Raw genomic sequence first — 25,136 nt, forward strand, 5'->3', positions numbered from 1 at the left:
CTCAAACTAGAGGAAATGTTATTTGCTTTCATTATGGCATAGCAGATTATACCTAGGGGAGCAAACAATCATGTTATGCTAAATGAAGAATATTTTATTTTAATGTACGACATTCAGAACATGATCAAGGTAAACTGGATTTATGTTATCAAGATCATATCCTGAAATCTAAACACTTGACAAATTATATATTTCCCTATGTTGTTCTTATTTTAAAATTTCTAAAATATTTGGTGTGGATCTTGATGGAGAGCCATTTGAGGTGATCAAATGAATAAATGGCATCAACAATGTCACTTTTCATAAGATGAGATTCATTAAGGTTGATGATCACTTGGCAAGCAAAGAAGATGATGAAGGTTTCACAATACCTGAAGCAAATGCTTATGATGAAGTTGGTCAAAGTAACACTCAAGAGGTTGAAACAAGAGTTATTGATATCTTACCTTATGTTCCTCGTGTTGATCATGGTATTCCCCTATCTCCATTTGAGAAGTTGCTCTTGATAAGAATGGACAATATGGAAAACTAGACAGAAGGAACACTATGAGTTGTGTGTTGCATTCTTTCAATATTTGGATTATCGAAGTTCAAGAATAACTTGATGAACTTAATTTTGTAAGGGAATACTAGGTTTTTCATGCTACATTTTTTCATTTTTATTTTATTATTTCTTAGTTTGAACTTTTGAATGTGTTTGAAACAATGGTTTGTTTATGTTGTTTTTGTTTCTACCGTTTTTTGAAGACATCAAACTGTGAGAAAATGATATTAATTGTGTGATGTTATTCATTGCTACTATACCAGTTGTGCTATTTACCATTATGATGGTGTGTTGTTTTCTTGTAATTTTCTTTATTCTGCCTTGGTATAGGTTCTTTGTATCAATACAAATCCATACACACAAACTCAATTGTTTTCAAATATGGAGATTTTTTTGGAGTGGTGCCAAGTGTGATAAACTGTATGATATGACTTGCATTGAACATAGACACTTTAGAACTCTTAAAAACAACATTATAGGAAAAGGATAACAACAATTAAAGGATCAAAGAGTGCTTGAATAAAGGAAAACGAAATCAGAACCACAAAAACAACAAGCTGAAAACAGAATGGTTGCAAAGAAGCTTAAGGAGTCATCAATGGAGACCAAGCCTTCCAAAATGATGATCCAAACTCATTATGAGTGCTATTTCCTTGTACACAACCTTAAAACAAGATACAAGACGTAATTGAAAACAGAAACACCAAGAATTGAACAGAAATTGAAGAATAAGCTAAGAAACACAAATTCAAACGGTGAAAAGGATGAAGAACACTAAAACATTGGAAACTACCGATTGAAATTGCAAGAGATGAAAGAATGAACACTTATTGAATGAAGCTTGCTGGATTTGAGAATTTGGAATTGCATTCACGCCACTTGGAGTCTTGTTCCAAGATAAGTGAAAGGTTGCCGCCACTTGAAGCTCACCATTGGCACACAAGATAAGGCAAAGGAAGAAGAAGACAACAAGACTCACAATTTCTCTCTAAACTTGAGTATAGTTTCTCTACTTCTAATTTCCAATTCTGAATTTTACAAAGGCAAGCACCTTATTTATAGCCTAAGAGGTGCTGAAAAATAGGTGGGAAAATTCAAATGAAACTCATTTGAAATTCCCATAAAAAACAAGTCACATGGGAGGTGTGACCTTTTTCTACTATGACACCTCCTAAAAACTACACCTACACCCCCTACTAAGTCACATGAACAATGTGACTCTCTCTAATACATTCACACCTATTTATTTAATATCCACACCTCCTACAAGAGTCATTCAAATGATGCTATTTTATTTAATGTCTGGCCTTGCCCCTCATGGTTTGGACTTGGGCTTCTTGGGCTTGGGCCTTCTTGGACTTTGGGCTTGACCCTTGTCCATTTCTTCTATTGATAACATCCTTTTTGATTCTCATCACTGTATTTGATGAATTCAACTCTCAAAGCATTTAAAAAGAAGATTGAAGACTTAAATGTATCTCAGTGTGTGTTTATATCTTGATATGTATGTAAGTTTTCCTCTCTAGAGTTGTTTGATCTTTATTATGGTAAAGAATGTTGTTTTCAAAAAACTGTTTAAAACTTATCTTTGACAATATAACTTTAATTGATTAAAAAATATATTAATCCATTAAAATGTTATTATTTAAAGTCTGAAATAACTGTAATGAATATTTTAATAAATTACTTTATCATATCAATTGTTAACGTTATTTAAAAATCTTGAATTATTATGAAGGTTTATTTCAATATGTTAAAATGAGTTTTTAATAGGTAAAACTTTCTTGTGATTTCAAAACAATGTTATAAATATTTTAACATATTAAAAGTGCGATTTAATCCAATATTTCATTATTAAGTGAAATCTACAAATTAAAAAGTAGTTTTAATATTAAATCTAACAAGATATATTTTATGTAATTCTCTAATCTTCATCTCATTCGACACAATTTTTTTAAATATGAGTTTCAAATCATTTTAAATACTGATAGAGGGTTTGCATTGAGAAAAAAAAAAAGTTATAAATGTTTGATTATAGTGTGAACTTCAAATAAATGGATGTAGTTTTAAAAAAAGAGTAAATCAATATAAATTTTGAGTCTTTCTTATTCCTCCACTCTTTTATTTTTCCAAATCTTTCTTTTGTTCTTCTTATCTTATAGTTTTAACGCATTAAAAGAACAACAACTAAATATTTAATTATAAAAGTTTTTGATTTTTTTTTATAATTTAATTTATCTTCTCTTAAACTTAGTCTTTAATTCTAACCATATATAAAGGAGTTGAGTTTAAAAATAATTCTCCTTTTTCATAAACATAAATATAACTTGATGTAAATTTTAACTAAGACTACAACGTAAATAACTTCATATAATAAAATTAATTTATTATTATCACTCTCAAAATTATAATTTTATATTATTACACTAATTCATATTAAATTTAATAAGTGATTAAATTATTTATATTTTAAAAAGTATATATTCCATTAATTTTAAAATATATATATATATATATATATATATATATATATATATATATATATATATGAGATATCAAATTATGTAAATTTGTGTATATATAATTTATATAAAAAGAACTTTTAACCTAAAAATGAGTTTTTAAAAATATGAGTTAATAATTAAAACATGTTAAATGATTTACACTTATGTAACTAGTATGCATGGTGTAACTTTTACTACTAAACATTACACAATTAATAACTTCATAAATATATTCTTTTCAATCTAACCCTTAAATTGTAATTGATATTTTTCTACATTTTGGAACCTCTCTCTCTCTATATATATATAAATAAAGATTGGGTTTTTATTTATTTTTTCTTTGCCCAACTTTGGTTTTTGCAATGAACAATGAATAAAGCAGCAAAAAGTGCAATCCATCTCCAAAAGCTGCAAATGTGACAAGAGGGTGATGACAAAAATGCCAAATTTCTTTGTCAACAAACACTATAATGGGAAAAAGGACATTATTCTTGATGAAGGACCTTATGAGTCCTAGTCAACCCTAAGTTGGTCTCACACTTACACTTTCTCATTGGTCCATTGCAACACACACCAATGCTACCTCATTTTTTTTTAATTTGTTTTACACAAATATATAGAGTTTCTCTCATCAAAATAAATATTTCCTTCATTTCTTATTTTTTTCAAAGATGCTTATTTTGTTTTATTATAATTTTCAAAGTTCAAGATATTTGTTTATGATTTATATTCTTGTTTTTTTACCTACTTTTTAATTAATTTGCATATTTATTAGAATGCATGACCTAGTTTGTCATTTAATTGCAAATACATCCATGAATTTTACACCAATAATTAAAAATATATTATAATTATAATTATTATATTATTTTAAAGATAATATATCATAATATTACATCGTTTAAGAATTGAGATGATGATAAATTAAATATATTTTCTCTCCTAATTCATCACAACTTTAAACTAAATAATATCTAAAATACCTAAAATGGATGATTCACATTAATAATTTTTAATAATTTCTGATTTCATGTAGAAATTATTATTATTATTATTATTATTATTCATTATCTAATACTTTTATTTCTAAATCATTATAACCAACCAAGACATTGATTGTTTTTTTTGTGTCTTCATGTGTGCAACTGCTACAGTGAAGAAACAGGGACCCTTTTGGTTTTTTAGAGAGAGAAAGCAAAAAGCACAACACAGAAACAAAGAAAAGCGAAACGATTTGCGTTTTGGAGAAGCCATCACAAAGAAATAGAGGCACACACATACTCTATCTCTCTCTCTTACTCTTCTCGCGTATGTGTTTTGTGATCGTGCATGCTTCCTTGCGATTCTCCTCCCCTATTACCATAGATCTTTCAACGCCCATTTCCCTCTGAGATCTTTCCTTTCACAAATGATGAGAATTTTTTGCATTCTTCAAGTCGCAGGTATCAACACTCCGTTTTTCAATTCTCACTGCGTGTGTGAGAGAGAAAGTTTTTGTTTTGAAACGTTTGGGGTGTTGGGTGCGGAAGATTTGAAAACAGTGAAGGAGGGAAGGGGATGCTTTTTTTTGGGTGAATTAATTAATGAGATTGTGTAGTGTTTTTCTAGATAATTCAATTTCAATCTCTAAGGCTGTTTGGTGTTTTTCTGGTAAATTAACCAACGAAATCGTGTAGTGTTTTTGCAAGATAATTTAATTTCAACGTGGAAGTTTTTTTTTTCTTCGATGAGTTTTTGTGTTTGAATTTTCACGTGGTGTTGGTATGGGTGGATACTTGTGTGTTACTTGTAGAAGTGCCCCCTTTGAATTGGAAATGAAAAAAACGTTGAATTGATCAGTTGTGTTAATTTATGAGATGTAATAAATGCTCATACTTTTCACGCTCGTGTGTTTTTTTTTTTTTCTCTCTGGGACATTCCTTTTTTCTGATTCCTTAATGTTATTATCGTGTTTGGTTGTACTAGCAAGGTGTGGTGCAATGGAAATAGATTTGTTTTATGATTTTAGATTTTTAGAGTTACATCCCTTTCCCACCTGATCATGGGTTTTGTTGTATATTTACGTAATCTCTCTAATGATTGAGGAACTGGGACTTTGTGGGATCAGATTGGAGTGTGTGGGATATGTTATGTTGTGTAAATATTTTCTTTTTTCATTTATAAATTGCCTTAAGAAAATTTCTTTTGACTTTGGGTTCAATCTTACACATATTAGTTCCTCCCTCTTCCTCACAATTTGTTGATTAGGATTGTTTAATCTTTAACATATATTAAGATATTTTGATTTCGGCATCCCTATCTTAAAGTTTGGAATTTTTGACCGAGTTATTTTCATTGGACAGTAAGTTATTATGGGGGTTGAAAAATGTATCAAAAGTTAGCCTTTGATCACATTTTGAGCTATTGTAGTTAATTTTGTGGCGAACCTTAGCATGCACTGTGCATATTATTTTGGGTCCAGATGCTGGTTTCTGAACCTTAGTGGATTTAAATGGCCGAGTTGTTTGCTAATGTATCTTTGTTTTGTGTTTTTATTTCAGATTTTTCTGCATCAACCTGTTGAAGATTTCTTTTTGGCCATTGATCTTGATTTATTATTTTAGAGTGGTGCAGAATATGAATGAAAAGGAAATTGGTTGGAAGTGGTGAAAATTGTGATTCAAGTGCTAGATGAAGACAGCAAAAGATTTGCGCCTAGGCATGGGCGATTTGCAGATCTTTCCTGGGTCTCGTCATCGTCCTCCTATGAAGAAGCCAATGTGGATTATTGTCTTGGTTTTATTCGTGTGCGTGTTTCTAATATGTGCTTATATCTACCCACCAAAAAGCAGTTCTGCTTGTTACATCTTTTCTTCTGGAAGTTGCCGGTCAATTTCTGATTGGCTTCCACCAGCTCCCGCAAGGCAGTACACAGATGAAGAGATTGCATCGCATGCTGTTGTTAGGGATATTTTGAAAACACCTACAGTTCTTTCAAAGAATCCAAAAATTGCCTTCATGTTTTTGTCACCTGGTTCTCTACCATTTGAAAGATTGTGGGATAAATTTTTCCAAGTAAGGAATTGTTACGTGTTATCTGTAACTGATTATTTTTTGATGCATTGTTTTAGTTCATGTACACATGTCTTAAAATAATCTCTTTTACAAACAAATATGTGAGCAAGTCAAGCATAGCAATTGTTTTAGCCAGGACAAGACAAGGACAGATGGCTAGCTTGTACAAGAGTTAGGATGTGCAAGCTCTTATTTCTCTCTTACTAAATCAACTAATGTGTTTTCCTTTCTAAAATATATTTAATACTTACTTTTTAAAACATTTGTGATTCTTCTAAAACATATGATCCTTGGGAATATAGCAGTCTGTAATAGTATAGTCAATGTTTAGTTTCATCTTTACTTTGACGAGTTAGAGAAATAACCTGCTGTTCTCTCCAATGACACTAGTGATTCCATTGGTTGTGAAACACTTTTGGGTTTTATCATTCTTGTTTTAAAAGTGCTAGGATGAGGGAGAAACATCAGGATGTCGGGAATTGATAGAATTTGGAAAATTTATTCCTACTGTTGGGATGGTGAGACTAAACTGGAATGACAAACTAGGGTAGTTGTTTATTGTACACTTATCTGAATACTGAACAAGTGCTTTGCATGAAATTTGTCAATGGTCTTTCGGGTCCTAACAGAATGCAATGAATAATGGGTTTACAGTTAGGTTAAGTGTTTGGAACTTAACCTATTAATATATAATAAATGTACGCCACGAGATGTAAAATATGTTTGATTCATAAATTCTTGATACATGCATATGGGAGAATGGACAGTTACAGTTTGTAGTTGTAAATCTGTTGGTTAATTGTCTTTGCTTCTGAACCATGCTAATTCAGTGTGTGCTTAACCTGGAATAATGCTTTTCTCTCTCATTTTTGGTAGGGACATGAAGGGAAATTCTCAGTATATGTGCATGCATCTAAGACTAAACCAATTCACGTGAGCCGTTATTTTGTTAATCGGGATGTACGAAGTGATCAGGTGCGTAACCAGTGTCACAATTGTTCTGTTTACTATCATCTGTTATTTTATTAATCAGGATATACATAGTGACCATGTGTGTAACAGGTCTCATCATGATTATTCTGTTTCCTATCACCTATCAATTGTTTTGCTCATGTTTATGTATTTAATTTAAATCGTTGTTTAATGTTGTTACCTCTTGTTTTTCTTCTTCAGTTTCCTTTTAAGTTCTTTACATGAGTCGGCTTTTGTTAATGTAGTGATCAAAACAAATCTCCTACTTTAGAGTACCCAAATATATGAAACCATCTCCTTTGGACCTATTATCAACGCTAGAGATTAACTGATGCTGTAACTATTTAATAGACATCGTGCATAGGAATGTAGTGCTGACTCTGTCAATCTGGCTGTCTGAAATGGCAATATCTTGCATTGGTAACATAAGCCCCCAATTTCACACTTTACTTCCTCTTAAGAGATTATAGTGTGCATGTGTTTACTTATATGAATAATGTTACAAGTCTAGGATAACATTATATATAAGCTAGGAAGTTCAGTCTAGTTTTACTTCTGTGACTTTACTATTTTTGAGAATGCCTTAGCAACATATCATTATTAGTTGGAATTTTGTTTATAATAAGTTATGAATTCAATTTGAAGTTAGACTATCTGTTCTAAAAGTAGCTGTTATGGTAGCTAGTGTAATTATCAGTTGTTTATGATAATCTTGTTTTGTAGTTAGCGCTATGTTAATAGTTGGTTACTTTATTGCAGGTGGTGTGGGGTAAAATATCTATGGTTAATGCAGAACGGCGACTACTGGCAAATGCTTTACAAGATCCCGATAACCAGCAATTTGTTTTACTTTCTGATAGGTAAATATGTATCATGATATTGCTTTTAATTCTGTTCTTATTTCCAGGTAACTTACGTTATGTATATATATTTATTTTAGTTTCTAATCCTTTTGTACTGGTTTTGCAGCTGTGTGCCATTGTATACTTTTGATTATATTTTTGATTATCTGATGTACACAAACGTCAGCTTTGTTGATTGGTATGTCATGCTTTACATAGAGTATACTACCGTGTGTTCATCTGTAGTGTGGGTTGTTCTTCTAATTTCTGTTTTCTACCACCAATTTGGTGTCCTCAACTGATCCACCCTTTTCTTTTTCTTCTTAGCTTTAAGGATCCTGGTCCTCATGGCAATGGCAGGTATTCGCAACGCATGTTACCCGAAGTTGAGATAAAGAACTTTAGAAAGGGTGCACAGGTATATTACCCCAAAATAGGCTGCTTGCAGGAAATTCTTTATTTCAAATAGAAACTTTGTTTGCTTACTAGAATACATGGAATGTGAAATTTGAACTTAGTATTTGGGCTACTTAATTTTGCAATTGCCCTTTTCAAAGAATATCAATTGGATAAAGGAGGTGGCCATGATTTATGTCAATAGGCTTTACTAAAGCATCAATTACAAGATACGGCCGTAGTCCAGTCTTTTTTAGCTTAAAATATAGTGGTGAATAGATTATCAATAACAGAAGTATTCTTTGTTCTTGCCTGAAATCACCCCTTTTTCTTTTTACTTTTCTGTAGTCCTATTTGCCTCCTGTTGTGCTTTAATATCACCACACATGATGTGATGGAGCACAATTGTTTTTATACAATATAAATTCTGGCTCAATTCATTATGTCATCTGTTTAGATGTCTCTGCCTAATTGTTAGATTCCTGATGCAGTGGTTTTCAATGAAGCGGCAGCATGCTGTTATAGTTATGGCTGACAGCCTGTATTACTCAAAATTTAAGTCTTACTGTCAGGTGCAGTTCTTAAATACTGTTTCCATTAAAATTTTGAGCAATTTCTTTTATTTATCATTATTGAATATTTTCTTAATTTGCTTTGAACTGGCATGGTCATCGAACCAAGCAAGTTTAAGAATTTCACTTTTAGGGTAAAATACATTATCGTTGATTATGTGCCTCTGGCATATGGTTTACATGAAATGTTCTTTTATACAATATATGTATTCTGCCGTAAGTTCCTTCTCATAGCGATGGGTATTTAGAGCTGGTTTGTAAACTTTTCAACAAACAATTGCACCAATAGGAAAATAAGATGAATCAAGGAAATGAAAAGAATAAAACTTCCTGCAAAGTTATGGTCAACTTGTGCGTCTTAATTCTTTAGGAAACTCCCTCCCTCGTGTAACTTCTTTACAAACACCTATTTAATTTAACCAAGCTTCGCATTCTTGTCTTAAAAGTTTTAATAGTAGGTTTTAATGTTGAAAACGTTCCATAAGCTAGAAGCTATCCTAAGCTAGGCTCTCATTCATTTTTCTCCTAAATTTGAAATGAAAACTTGATGCCAGGAGTAATTTAATATCTTAGCTCTTTCCCCCTTACAAAAGGAAAAGCATCAGTGGTATAAGAGAAAATGATAATAGAGATATTATGGTTTCTGATACAATTGGACCTATATTAAAGACAAAGCTAGTTGATTTATCAGTTGAACACTTCCAACAGAATTTAAGTCGGTCAGGCTTGGTAGCTTGGATCAAAAGTAACCGGGCAGGAGAAATACCTATCATGGGATCCTTGCTAAAGAGTATAAAGCTATGTGATAGAATATCTAGTGCACAAACAAACAATCTCCCACTTGAATATTAACATCAGCAATACTGAGGGATATCTAGCAACACATCACTGTTACCCAATATTGAGAATGTGTTGTGATTAGACATAAAGTTTTCATGACATATGTCTTTGTGCAACCTAATTCCCTTGTCCAAATATCATAATTGAACACACGGCAATGATCATGTCATCCTTGTATAGTTCAATTATTTGTTTTCTTAATACCAAAGGAAGAGATTAAAACAAATGAGATCAATATCCCATATTGATTCATTTAGCATGGCCATGCATAATTGTTCACTCTATCCAGATGGTTCACAGATATTACCTTGTTATGAAGCAGGAACAAATCCCATCTAGACTTCAGAACATAAATATTAGTTGAGTTTGCATTCTTCGTTTTAGCCAAAGTCTTGCATAATCGCGTGCATCTACTCTACAAAATTAAGCTTTATACCTCCTGTTATATTCCTTTCCTTGAAAGAGATGTTTGTTTCGTTTTCTTCAAATATAAATAATTGCATTCTATGGAGAAAACATTTCTGCCTTTCAAGTGTAACTATGAATAGTGAGAAAATTCACAATGCTGAAAAATACATTTGAAAAATTCAAGTTTTCAGTTCTTAATAAAACTGTTATTAATTTTTTGAAGTAAAATGGATGCTCCACTTGCGCTTCTTCTATTGTTACTCAGAATGTTTAATCATAGAGACCAGTTCTGGAATTCAAACTTGAAACGGAGCATCTTATTGTGGCAAGTAACACAATATCTGTGGAAATATATATACACGCACACACACATACACGTGCCCATTCAAATGTATGACGAAGTATGAATTTGATCATTTTTAAATTTGGCTATGCTCAATTATTAACGTGAATATTATGATATTGCAGCCTGGTTTTGAAGGGAAAAATTGCATTGCAGATGAGCATTACTTACCTACATTCTTCCAGGTGAGAATTTCTATCTGTAATCTTGGCCTGTTCTAAGAGTTTAAGACTATTAACTAACGAGATTCTGTTTTAGATTGTTGATCCTGGTGGAATTGCAAATTGGTCAACAACTCATGTTGACTGGTCTGAGAGAAAGTGGCATCCAAAATCTTATAGGGTTCGAGATGTTACATATGAGCTTTTGAAGAATATTACGGTACAGTGCTATGCTATGATACATTTATTTTTCAATACAGAAACAGGCACCTGTGATGTGGGTGTAAAGAGAATATCCAATCTTATGTACCATGTTTTCCTTGAAATCCAAACAATGAAATTTTTTATTAGAAAAACTTTGAAAATATCCTTAGGTACATGCACCTGGCACTATATATGATTTATCTTTATTTTTTTATGAAGTTGCCGCAGAGGTATTGGAAGTAGTCTCTGTAAAGTTGGCATATTTTGATTTTAGTGTCTGGTCTCATCGTCTTCTCTATATCTTGCTGCCATCAATTGTCTTTATGTATTGCAATCATGTCTTTTTTGAGCAACCTTTTTCTGTGTTGTGGGAAAAAATTTACTTGTCTACTTTACTCATTGAACTGCTCTTTCAATATATTTTGTAACTGAGATCATGGATATTCATTACTCCATATGATATTCGCAGTCCATTGATGTTAGTGTGCATGTCTCCAGTGATGAGAAGGTATGTTCTCTGAGACCTTTCTTGATATCCTTGATTGATTGAGAATGAATAATGCATTGAGTGACTTAACAAGTTATCACAAATTGCTACAGAGAAAAGCACAAAGTTGGCCTTGCTTATGGAATGGGATTCAGAAGCCATGTTATCTATTTGCTAGGAAATTCAACCCTGGAACACTGGACACTTTGTTGCAGCTTTTTTCTAATTACTCAGCACCTTGAGCCAGCCATTTTTGACCCATTCTTTGGTGGGATTTAGCTGTTGCTTTCCACCTCCTTCTTCTTGGTCTCTCACTCATAGGGTAACAGTTGTAAATTACAACATTTTTATTTATACTGAGTGCAAGGTGTACTGGCATCACAGTTCCCAGTGGCTTAATGCATGTTGGGTAGGAGGCTAACATTTTAGTGTTGCTTCCCTTAGGGATAGGGATCAATGGCTTGATTCATTCCCCTCTGCCCCTTATTTTCATTTTGGGTTGTGTAACTTTTCTGATTTTGGGGGAATCATATCAACTCATTTTGTGATTGCTCTTCTTTGTAAAACTTTGCAAATGCAAATTGTTAGTTAAAATACAAATGTTACCATTCATTCAAGAAATTCATGCTTTACTTTACTCCTTCATGCAATCTTCATAGCTTCTTCATCAGGCTTATGCTGTTAAATTAGGGGTTTGAAATGTATCATCAAGATCTGTAATTTTAACTTTATTGATATAGCTTCAGAAGTTTTATATACCAGTAATGGTACTTTCTGGTTTGTATAACTGAAACTTTATATCTTAATTTTCCATCTTATTAATGGGTCATTTGTCATGTCCACATTACTCTCTCTCTCTCTCTATCAATATATATAATAATAATAAAGGATTTTTTTAATTAATATTCACAATTTTTTTAAGTTAATTTCAAGTGACTTTTTTTAGGTATCAAAAGTTTATTATTTGCATAACTACATACAATATTTCACTATTATCATTTTAAATTTTTACATTATTTTTTCTTAAAAGAAGAGTTAAATAAAAAATAATGTGTTATTTCAATAATTCATGTTAAACGAAAACCATATTTTTTATAAAATTATTAAAATGAAAATGAAAATTTATTTTAATAATATATTTCATTTATATATTTTATATTCATATTTACATTTAAGTATATTATAAAATTATAATATTTTGAATATTATAATTATCTTATGTATCTTTAGTAGAAGATAATAAAAGAAAGGCACATAAACTCTTTCATCATATTCACAATTATTTTACTTTTCTTTTACCTTCAATGTTAATCTTTATTTTTAATATATTATAAAGAGGAGAGAAAAATTAGAATAATTCTGGACAAAATTGACAAGAGATAACTTATTGTTTCTGTAGAAGGATAATTAATATCTACTTATAAAACCCAAACTTATTAATGGAAGATAAATGGAAGGTTGAGATTGAGAATAATTCATTTCATTTTAATATTAGATGAAAAGTAAATGTATGATTATTAGAAAAATAATTATATTTTTAACTAAAAAAAATAATTAAATTGTCATAAACTCTAAAAGGACTATTAAAGAGAAATAAAAGTCTTTAGCATTACTATTAAGTAAAATGTATTTTCTGTGCCTAATTTGTGCTTGAAAGGTATTTTTTTTTCTTAATAATATTTTTTTCGTGTGATTATTGTTATTTGAGGTATTAGTATAACTGATATGTGAAGTTGCATAATGATACCTAGCATGAAAACTTTATAAAAAAAAAGTATTTTTTTCTAGCTATTACTAGTTTTTTTTTTTCTTTTTTTAATAATATTTTTTTTTTCATGTGATTGTTGTTACTTGAAATGTCAACCTGATATGTCAAGTTGTATAATAATACCTAACATGAAAGTTTTATAAATAAAAGTATTTTCTAATTTCTTTCTTTCTTTAGCATTTATTGTTGCAAAAAATTATTCAATTAACACTCCATAAATAACATTTAATACTATTTAAGCTAAAATTTAATGCGCATTAATTTTATTCCATTCAGAAATTATTAAAACAAATAAATATTTAAGTGATGTTTTTTTTTAAAGTAAAGCTCATTTTAATTTCCATATGTATTCTTAGTTTTCTAGTATATAATTTGTTTCCTTTTTTTTTTTAACTTTTCACCACTTCATTTACTTTTTCATGACTAGTTTTATTTTCACCATTTTTTTATTAAATAACAACTAATTTTAAAAAAGAAAAGTAGTCCTTATATTAATTAAGTTGGATACTATTTTATAAATAAAAAAATATTGGTTTTTGAAATAATTTCTATTATAAATATAAATTTATAAAATAATTTCTAAACTGATATTTAACATTAGCTATTAAGGTTTTAATTACTAATTACTTTAGATTCTAAATTAGTCATTAATTATAAATTAGTGATTAATTTAGAATATAACGTCGTCAGATACCAATTTAAAAACTACTTTATAATTTTTTTATTAATAATAAAAATTATATTACATATCAATAATATTTTTTAGTTTATAAAATAATATCCAACTTAGTTAATATATAATAACTAACTATTTTTTGTCTCTTAAATTAGTTGCTATTTAATTATTTTATTGTAGTGTTTCTTCTTATTTTTCATATTTCTCTTTAAAAAGTACACCAATAATTCTTTAAAAAATTATCAATAACTTAATTTTTCAAACAAATAATGTTCATAAAATTCCATTTTAATTTTTTTTTGTTATATTGATCTTTAGTGAAAACAAATATTTTAAAATGTCAAACTAAACTAAGCTTGAATTTTTTACTATTATATTAATCATTATTAAAAAAAAGTTGTGATAAACTATTTTATCAATTATCTTAATGACATTCATTATTTTAAATACTGAAAAATATTTAAATAAAAAAATCCAAAGATCAATTGATAACGAAAGTTTTAAAAATTATAAGATAATAATATAATATAATTGTTTTATCATGAATACGACTGTGACTAACAGAAAATCATGAAACAAAAACCAAATTTTAGAGACAAAAAATAATTAGTTGCTATAATAACTAAATTAGAGAGACCATTTTAGGGACTAAAAAAATTTGGTTTCTAAATTAGTTTCTATTACTGTTAAATAATTTATAAATTAATATCTAATTAGCTACCAAAGTTTTAACTGTCAATTATTTAGATTCTAAATTTGATAGCAAAAACCTTGGTTGCTAATTAGATATCAATTTAGAAACCATTTAATAATAATAGAAACTAATTGAGAAATCAAATATTTGTTTAGTCTCTAAAATCGTTTCTAATTTAGTTACTATAACAATTAATTATTTTTTTCTCTAAAATTAATTTCTATTTCATGATTTTCTTGTAGTGTATTTATACAATAAGCATGAAATTCTTTTGTTTTGTTTAGGAATAAAGCCAAATAACTTATTCCATCATTCAAATATTCATCATTTTGTAATGTTTTAATTCATTAAAAATATCAATAATTAAGAGCAATAATAGTATATTTGTGCTTTAGCCAAACTGTCATTAAATTAGTTTTTAATAACCCTAATGTTGCTAGCCTCGAGTCAATGCACAATAACTCTTATTTATAGAGTTATCATCCTTAATGCATATCACATCAAAGTCAAAAACAAAGAATACTTCTTTTTTATCAGAATGGTGAACCACATCTCTTGTTATTTTCTTCTCTTTACCATTTTCATTCTGCTGGTAACAGGTTAGTCTCTTTCTTAATCATCATTATGATTCTATTAAAGCTCTTTATTATAATTCTATTAAAGGACTCAACAGGCTCAATAGTTGGAGAACATTTGAATTTTGGTGTCACACAAATAAAATTATTTTTAAAGATGAAGTGTTACATCACTTAGAGATATATAAAATTATTTTTAAAGATGAAGTGTTACATTACTTAGAGATATTTTTGATTCAGTTGAAATTTTGATATTGGATTATACTTCTAAATTATACTTTGTATGTTTATCTTATTCTAATTGGTGTCTTGATCATTTGACTTGTTTTTTCTCGATTTAGTTTGTTTTTGTTATTGTTAGTTAGACGGAAATTGATACGTAGTTATTTGGAAGATTTTGTGATGCACGATACATTTCGTATTTTGTATGAGTTGGATCATCGTTCATATGTATACAATTTTTTCTTGATAATTTTTTTTTTCATTATTCTTAGGGCAAAAAGAAGTGAAAGAAGATTCAAATGGTGGTTCTAGAGATTTGGATTCATCTGAGTCTGTGATAGAAGATGAAACTATAAGGAAGTGCACTGGTTCTCAGGGACTCTGCAAAGAACAATGTGATGAAGATTGTTGCAATTCAAAATGTGCTGCCAAATACAATATGGGTGTTGGAACTTGTAAACTCTATTCTAAGAATTACAACATGTGTATTTGTAAATATGTTTGTCAACCAAATTAGGGCAAATTTTATATCTTTGGGATCAATGTCTCATCAACTAAATTAAATAACTATATTTTGTTTTCTTTTTCAAAACTGCTTGCTTTATAATCTTCTCTTCTTTTATGATCTTTTAAGGAATTAATTTAAGTTTATATTTTTAATGTATTTTTAAATGGGTTACTTATGATATTAGTTTTTATTTTATTTTTTTAATGCATATTTATGTGTTATTATATTTTTTTAATCTTTATTAATTAATTAAATGTGTAATTAGAAAAACAATATTATCTTGGTAAACTTTGAAAATTAACCGATGGAAAGGAATAATATTTTTATCAAAGATACAGAGGAAATAGTTATTACATAAAGGGCTAAGATGAAAAGAATGCCAATTTAACATCTAATTTGAAATTAATGAAAACCCACCAAATACTAATTTTTTTTAAAAATAACAATCAAATTTAGAAAAAAAAAACTAGTCAATATACTAACTTTAGTTAATTATTATTTTAAAAATTAAAAATTATTGAAATTTAAAACATTTTTATTATTAATAAAAAATTATAAAATAAATTCTAAATTAATATTTAACAATTAATTATATCAACATTTTAACTACTAATTATTTTATATTCTAAATTATACTAATAAATTTTTAATTTATAAAATGACCTATAATTTAGTAAATATATTTTTATTGATATTACACTTTTTCTATCCACATTGAATGTAATAATTTATCTTTTTGTACAGATTAACCATTAGTATGTGTGACCTTTGAAACAATTTTGCTAAAATCTTATTTAAAAAAATATAAAAAATACTCACTTCATCTTGGAATGACTGAAATTTTAGTCTTGTGAAATAAATTAAAATTAAAAGATTAATTGTTCAGTTCCTAATATATCCTTAAATTAAGGGTTTTATTCGTTTCAGTACAAAATGCATCATCAAAACAGTAGAGTTATTTTGTAAACCGATTCAATAATGAAATATTTATCACTATTATTAATGTATGTGAAAACAAATCTTAAATTGCACTAATTATTAAACGGATAAAACGCATTAATTTAACACAAACAAATAATTAATTTTTTTAAAAATAATACTTTAAATTAAACGGTAAGATCATATATATTTTTTTTAGTTCTAAGAGTTCTCTCTCTCTCTATATATATATTTGGTGATTTTTTCTTAATGAGTTAGTTGATAGAAAGAAACTTCTTGGAGAGATTTTAAATCGCAAAACACTAAGGTTTTTGAAATTTTAAAAATTTTATTTAAGAAATATTTCCTTTAGAAGATACAAATTTTCAAGTAAAACTAAACAAATTTCTAACTGAAATTTATTTGAAACATAACTAAATAAAAAAAATATAAAAGTATGATTTTTTTTTTAAGTTTCTTGAAACTGTTTACCATTGAAACAAAATTGAATGTGTTTCTTAAACATAATATGACACTTTGATGATAGAAAAAAATAGTACAAACATCACAAAAGATAGTTTAAGAAACTATTGGAGATGTCATATATTTATTGAATTTAATAAATATAATAATAATAATATATTTTGTAAAGATCTATTTTATAAGTTTAAAAAAGAAAGTTTAAGTTAAATGAAAAATTATATATCAATATCAGAAAATTATTAACTAGAAACTAAACTTAGATACAAAAAAATAGTTAGCTGACTAAATTAGATACTATTTTATAGACTAAAAAAATTAGTGTTATCTAAATTGGTATCTAATCAACCAAGATTTTAATTATCAACTTTAGAATCAAAATTAATTAATAGCTAAAACTATGATAGCTAATTAGATACCAATTTAAAAATTAATTTAAATTTTTTTATTAATAATAGAAATTACTTTAGATATCAATAAATTTTTAGTTTATAAGATAATATTTAATTTATTTAATATAGTACCTAATTATTTTTTCTAAAATTAATTTTTATTTAATAATTTTTTTAAGTGTATATTCATTTCTCACTTATCTAAAATATTTTCCTTTTTTAAAATATAAAATCTTTCATCTTTTCTTTAGATTTCTAAACTCATTTCTTATATTAGATAAAAGTAAAATGAGAGAAGAAAAATAAATATTAGATTATGAAGGTTTTTAATGATGCTTTCGCTATTTTTGTCTGTAAATATAACTTTTGTCCCATTCATGCATTGGGCTCAAGATTGACACTTTCCGGATTTTTAATTCTGCACCTCCATAATTACTAAGTGCATCTCATTTAAGAGAAAAATATTAAAATAATCTTCCTGTTCTATCTTTGATTTTTTTTAAAATAGATAATCCGAAAATCACTTTCACAAAAAGTAAAATATTAATTAAAAAATTATAGAGACGACTTACAAATTATGGAAATACAAAAAGAAAAAACTCACTTTTAGACTTTTGCTTATTCCACCCCATTATCTGTTCAGGACAAGAAAATAAACATTGATGCAACATCCTCATACATAATTAAAATTTGTAAAACTGTGTTCCAAATTCCTACATGTTTATATAAAGCTTAGTACATAATATGTCCCTATTTCACCTTGTAAGAAATAAGAAATCTCTACCCTTTCACTTGTCTTATAATCATATCATGGTTAAAATAAATCACTGTATTTGAACTTTTATCCGTTTTAGAAGTTAGTGTCCCGTCACAGTTTTATCTTTAAAATGCGTCTCGATGGATTGAAGGAGAAAAAAGTATATAACTACCATTAATCTCAAATTCTGAATGATGTGAGATTATATTGAACATACTGGATACTACTATAGAAACACACTATTTAAGTGCATAGAAAGGAGTAGCACCATTACTCACAGAAAACTCACTTAATCAACTTGTCAAAATCTAACACAGAAGTAGTTGATCTCACTTTTTTGACAACACACAAGAGTTCTTCTCGTCCCTGATGTATATAGCCACGATAAAACCTCACTCACCCATGTAAAAAAACCTGCATGACATGACATAACAAAAGACGTGTAAAAGACTATATCAGCAGTGTTATTCACCAAATGATCTTCATCTGTGTAATATAATAGTGAAATACACACACAAAAAAGTATCATCATCATCGTCCAATAAATTGTTAGCAATTTTTTGTAGTCTGACTTGTATAAATTGTTGTAAGATGAAGTTTGGCGTTGAAAGAATAAACATAGTTTTGAATATTTTTATAAAAGCAATGTTTTTAACAAACAGAAGTCCTGAAATAGAATCTTAAGAGTTAAATTGAGGAGCTTCTACTCTTTAAGAAGATAAGTTAGAAATAATAAAAACTATTATAATAAACAGATAGTCTAATAAGGCCAACAAACACTCACTACAATAAATTCAACAATTAAGAAGTGAACTTTAAGTCTAACTCAACCTCATAAAACCAACTTATGAGATCGCACCCACCTATATATTATGAAATGTTTTAATCTATAGTTGATGATGAATCTTCAACCAGATATATATTTGACTTTTGACAGCTTAATCAAATTTGCTGATATTTTTCCAACATCCAACATGGAATTCTAGTAATATCTAAGAACTCTTGAAACTATATGAGAGAAAGTCATGAGAGTCTCACATGAGAGGAAAAAAGCGAAATATAGCCAAAGATAACCTGCCGGAAAAACCAGGAAATGAAACCACCTAACTTGCTATAGTTTGGTAGGAAATCAATGCCGGCAAGTCATCCTTGGCTTCATTCCACTTTCAACCTCTCCATGAAAGACTCTTAGACCAAAGGGACTTCTCAAAACTTGTTTTTTCCTTGGCATATGAATTTGGATCCATAGCCAATTCAAGCTCTATATGTTGCTGTAATCAGTGAGTTAGTGTGGTCTTTTATAGTGGCAAAAGTTGATGCTCTCATGCAATGAACAATATTTTCATTTTGACTTTGTTAAATCTTTTGGAGAAAATTGATAGGTATTACAACTCAACAATTCTATCTGTTTGATAAAAGCATTCCATTTGAAAAAGTATGCTGAGATTTTCTTCCAAAAGCTTTCCTTCAGCATTTGGGTCGGCCACTTCTGCACAATCAAGATTGCTGGGGTCTCCACCATCCTTTCAAGTTTCAATCAATTGACCTCAAAATTGATTTTCTTTTTGTGGGTATAGCATCTTTCATAAAAGGGACGGCAATGAGGATTTGTGCCACTACATGCCCATGCTTTTTTCTTATCTGTGTCATGATCATTGCATATATAGCATATGCTATTTGACAAGTTTTTTTTTTTTTTTAATTTCATTTGCAAATGGACATGGATTGATTTAGCTGAAAGACTAGACATAAGTTATCATAGACATTAGATACGACATGAATATTTCGACTCGTGTAATCTTTAAAATCTAAAACATCGTCGGAACACAAATATATATATATATATATATATATATATATTATGAATTATATATATTGACAATCAAGATTTACATGAAGAAATATGATTGAGTTTTTTTCTGTGGTAAAAAGATGTTTTCCATAACTGATTCAATTTTTTTTATGATTATAATAAAAATTTATACAATAAATTTGAATAAAAGATTATTATTTTATCTTACAACCGTATTAAAATTATTAGATATCTAATAAATATTTTTTAGTTCAGACATTTCATTAATATATAACTAGGAGTTCATATACGTGTCCGATATATATGTTCGACGATATTTAAGAGGGTGGACATGAGTTGTGAAATGATATCTTAATGATTAGTATATAGGTGGTAAGGAATAATATAATTCATATATAGCGCAGAAAAGGGTTGTAAAAGAAGGTGAGAACTTTGACTTTGGAGATTTTCCAGTTAAGAAGATGTTGCAGCAATAATGGAATAACATCTCAGCCAATAAAAACTGAACAAAAGTTGCAGGCTATTCAGAAGTCAATCCCATCATGGAACAATCTGTCAATATTTTGGTCAAGAGAGATTTAACGTGTTAAAAACCGATTGCTTCCTAAAATTATTGTTCTATTCTCGAATCACTATTGTTCCTTATGTGTGGTAAGAGTACCTTTATGTTCACTTTTACAATGATGGAGACGGACTTTATAATATTATATTCATAATGCATTTAGTTTTGAAAATATATTGAATTAGTAGCACAAAAAATTATTTATCATTGGAAATTAGACGAAGTTTAAATTAACTATTATTTCATGCATTTCATAAGCATATTCTGTAGTTAATAGAGGGTTTATCAAATGTTATCTTAAGAAGTTTGATTTGAGGTTTTCTTAGAATTTTTCATGAATTTAAAATAAGGAGAAACTACAAAAACGAAGTTAAGGTGAACTACAATATGTCAAGTGAACTATGGTGAGATCTTAAATGTATAGTGAATTTTGTCTATGTTCTATTAAGGAGGGATCGTGAAGAGGAAGAGTTTTCTGTGTACAGAAAGTTGTGGAGGTGTAAAACTTTACCTTCTGCACAATTTACAGCTTGGAAGGTGTTAAAGAATATAGAAGATTGCTACTAGGGTCAATTTGGTAAGGCGTGGAGTAGTGGTTGAAAATTCTGTGTGCAGTTTTTGTGGGAAGGAGGAGGAGTCTTACCGCCATTTATTTTTTGATTACAAATTTGTTTGACTTGCTTGGAGTCAATGTTTTGAGTGGCTTGGTGTGATGTTTGTGTTTTACAACGATCCTGTGTCAAGTTCAGTCAATAATGTTTGGAGTGTTATTTGGGTCTGCGTGGTGAGTGAAATTAGGAAACATAAGAACAATGTCATTTTTTTTAAAGGAGGGTGGGTGACTGACAAGTCAAAAGTAAAGGTTTGGTTATGAATTTTTTCAAAATCTAGTTTTGTTTTTTTTTTCTTATTCTAATTGGTGTTTGTACCCTTTGACTTGTATGAGATTGATCTCTTGATGTCTTTTATCTGTTTTGTGTTTGGGTTTAGGTATGTGGCTTTGTCAGTATGGTAGATGTTTCTTGGTAGGATGAGAAGAAAGAGAAACTTTGTATAAGGGTTGAACCACTCCTAAAGTTGTTCATATTTATTGATTTTTGATTGCTGATAAAAAAAAAAAAAAAATTTTAAACTCTAAACTTTAAATCTATTTAATATATAAGTTGGTTCAATAAAAATATAATTTCATTTAAATTTTAATGATTTAACTCTAAAAAATTGAAAGAATTCAAATTATTATAATTTACTATTAAAAAATTATTAAATAAAAAATATTTAATTACTATATTTATTAAATTAAATAGTATTTTAAAGACTAAGAAAATATTAATATCTGAAATAATTTTTATTATGAATTAAAATTATAAATTTATTTATAAATTAATATTTAATTAATTATTAATATTTTAGCTACTAACAAAAATCTTGATAACTAGTTAGATAATAATTTTAAAATTAATTTATAAATTTTATTAATAATAGAAATAATTTTTAATTTTTAAAATATTATTTAATTAGTTAATATAATAATTAATTATTTTTTATTTTTAATATTTATTTTTATTTAATAATTTTATTGTAGTATGTATTAATTGTTCTCAGATATCTTCCATGGCTGCAGCTGCTTTTATGAATTTTTTCAAACATATTCATTATTTATAACAAGAATAAAAATCAAATCAGTCAGATATTAAACCTAATTAAGTTATATATATTCACCTTCAAAGAAAATAAAATAAAAAACATAGAAATAAAAGATAATATAAGGCAACAAGTAATCTTATTGCGAAACCTAATCTCTTGGAAGTTTTATATTATCAATTTCATCTTAAATATATTGTTTTCTTATTTCAATTTTTGATTTTCTTCTTTATTTTTATTTAACAAACAATTTCCACCAATATTATTATTTGGCCACGTGGACTTACAGTTTTCAGACATGAGTTGTTTAGTCATTGACATGTGTTAAACATGTTTAATCCACAAAAATTACGAATCAGATGCACCCATAGTCAAAGTCAATTCCATAATATTATATTATAGACAAATTTTCTAATAGTAGAAATCTGGAAAGAGAAATTATGTGATCAAACATTATTAATTAAAAAAATTATTTGTTTTTTAATTAGTTTTAATCACCACAAAAAGTTATTAAATTTAAAAATTAAATTAAATTAGTTACTATATTAATTGATATATTTTAAAACTAAAAAAAATTATTCAAATTTAAAATAACAATTTTTATATTATTAACATAAAAATTATTTATAAATAATAAAAACTAGTGTAAATATTAATAATTTTTTAACCTTTAAAATAATATCTAATTTAATTATTGTAATAATAACAATTATTTATTTTTAAAATTAGTTTCTATTTATATTTAATAATTTTTTTTAAAGAAGATAATCGCTCTTTAAAAAAGTAAAAAGTAAAAGAAAAAGTTGTCTTTATACTTTTTTTTTCCCCAAGGGACAGGATTACACAGCATTTTCTGACACACTATCGTCATTTAACTTTAAAGTTTTGCAAAATATTTATACAAGAATTTTAAAATTTAAATAAAATTTATCAATAAAATTAAATTTTTACAATTTAAAAGTAAATAATATTTTATTAGATAAGATAAATTAACAGTAATACTTAAAATTGAAAAATAAATTGTTTTGATGAAGATATTATTGTACTTTATATGATGTGGATAAAGTATAATTTAAAAAGTATACTTAATTCTATAATAGTTAAGATGACAACAATTTTAAAATTTAGTTCATCTAGCTATAAAAAAATATAATTTCAATTTGTTAAAGTTTTTCAAGGTTCAATTTTTAAAATTTGAATTAAATTTAAAGAGAAATTAGTTTAAATGATTAAATATAAAACACCAAAAACTAAAATAAAATGAGATAAAAAATTCATGGAGTTTAATACAAAAGAAAACAACTAATAAAAAATTCTTATTTATAAGTAAAATAGTATATTTATTCATCAATTTTAAAGTGCTCTTCCATTATGGACAAATAGGAAGGAAAAAAGAAATAAGTAATGATGAACTTTAACAAAGGCATCACCCTAATGTTGTTTACTTTTTAATTAGCAAAAACTGTAGTACAAAATGCATGAAACAATTTGGCAAGTGAACTAACAGGATTTTGTTTTTCTGAGAAATTAACTTTTAAAACACGACATGTACTAAATTGAAATCAATATTTTCATTATTATTTGTTGTTTATTTAATGTGTATTTTCTCAGTTCTTTATTTTTGTCTAATTAATAGTACAATTAACCACTTTTTTACTGTTGAATGAATACTATTTTATATGAATTCAGAGTAGTTTATGTTGTAGAATCATTCCAACACATGTTACCAATTTTGCAGTCAAATTTGTGAAATGAGATTCATAATAGCACATGGCTCATATATTAAAGCATTTAACTGTCATTGCTGATACATTCCTAGACTTGTTTCAATCTTTCCCCGTCTCTCTGAGTTCAAGTGGATCAAAAGGGTTATAAGGAAGAAAGAGAGAAAATGGATATTCTAAAACAACAGAAAAACAGAAAACTCAAGTACTCAACTAAACAACTTGATTATATATGTTATTGCACCGGTCGAACCCGATGTTATTGCACCGGTCGAACCCGTACGACACTCGGAGACCCAACATCCGATTAAGATCGATCCATACGACAAAAATCATTATCTAAACAGATGATTAAGGAGACTAATCAGTGATCAAACATCAGGTAATACAATCTTAATCATAATCTAAAATCCTAATTCGGTCCAATAACAAAAGGGGTCATCATAATCATATAAATAAACACAAATTTCAAGAATCATGTACGTTATCATCCAGTACTAATAGCATCGAGTGTTGAACACCGAATACTCTCTTGAGCATCAGAGTACCTTTTTCAAATACTATCCAAACTTAGAATTCACGAAGACAAGAAGTAGAGCAGCAAAAGAAAAGCACGGAGATCGTTCGAGAGGAAGGAGGAAAGAAAAGACCGACCGAAAAGAAAGACAATCATTGTCGAAAACAGTTATCATCAGAAACCTTAATTAACATCCAGTTGCATACATGTTTCACAATTTTCCCTCTCAAATTAATATTATGATCCAACATTCTAATTGCAGTGTAAATGTTTTTAATTCATTATAATCACAAAAACTTTCATCAGCTGCACATTTCAGGAATTCTTGTCAGCATATATAAAAAATCATGACAAAACTGCAACCACATTTTAGAATATGATTATATATATACACTTCAAGTCACATTCTTAGTATAGCTAATGTAGTATTTCTTCAACATGACACATTATCAAATATCATTCTTTCAATATGAAAGCTCTTTTCCAAGTCTCATATGAGAGGAAAGGGAGCACAAGTGAGCCAAGATGTCTTGCGAACAAAACCGTAAACCGTAAATCCTAA

The 25,136-nt window shown here is 27.9% G+C and overlaps 2 protein-coding genes and 1 long non-coding RNA gene across 5 annotated transcripts; 2 read left to right on the top strand and 1 right to left on the bottom strand.

Moving 5' to 3' along the window:
* The first annotated feature begins 4,154 nt into the window (after window positions 1-4,154).
* LOC137821544 (glycosyltransferase BC10) lies at window positions 4,155-11,948 on the top strand. Of its 3 annotated transcripts, none has more exons than XM_068626185.2 (11): window positions 4,155-4,490; window positions 5,589-6,102; window positions 6,979-7,077; window positions 7,834-7,934; window positions 8,044-8,115; window positions 8,244-8,334; window positions 8,804-8,884; window positions 10,601-10,660; window positions 10,734-10,856; window positions 11,310-11,348; window positions 11,441-11,948. In XM_068626185.2, the coding sequence occupies exons 2-11, from the start codon at window positions 5,719-5,721 to the stop codon at window positions 11,567-11,569; spliced, it is 1,179 nt and encodes a 392-aa protein (XP_068482286.2). In that variant the 5' UTR covers window positions 4,155-4,490; window positions 5,589-5,718; the 3' UTR covers window positions 11,570-11,948. The 3 variants fall into 3 exon arrangements, with proteins under 3 accessions (XP_068482286.2, XP_068482287.2, XP_068482288.2); XM_068626186.2 differs by having other exon boundaries at window positions 4,176-4,490; window positions 5,652-6,102; XM_068626187.2 differs by having other exon boundaries at window positions 4,252-4,490; window positions 5,662-6,102.
* A 3,022-nt stretch (window positions 11,949-14,970) lies between these two features.
* LOC137822445 (uncharacterized) lies at window positions 14,971-15,854 on the top strand. Its single transcript, XM_068627332.2, has 2 exons — window positions 14,971-15,064; window positions 15,535-15,854. Exons 1-2 carry the CDS (start codon window positions 15,004-15,006, stop codon window positions 15,777-15,779), a joined length of 306 nt encoding a protein of 101 aa, XP_068483433.1. The 5' UTR covers window positions 14,971-15,003; the 3' UTR covers window positions 15,780-15,854.
* A 2,592-nt stretch (window positions 15,855-18,446) lies between these two features.
* On the bottom strand, window positions 18,447-19,571 carry LOC137821267 (uncharacterized). Its single transcript, XR_011082772.2, has 2 exons — window positions 19,181-19,571; window positions 18,447-18,731 (listed from the first exon to the last, which is right to left on the bottom strand). It is a non-coding gene; the product is annotated as an uncharacterized LOC137821267 (long non-coding RNA).
* Window positions 19,572-25,136: the final 5,565 nt, after the last annotated feature.

This window comes from Phaseolus vulgaris, chromosome 9 (assembly GCF_051622355.1).
Source record: "Phaseolus vulgaris cultivar YP4 chromosome 9, ASM5162235v1, whole genome shotgun sequence".
Classification (NCBI taxonomy): domain Eukaryota; kingdom Viridiplantae; phylum Streptophyta; class Magnoliopsida; order Fabales; family Fabaceae; genus Phaseolus; species Phaseolus vulgaris.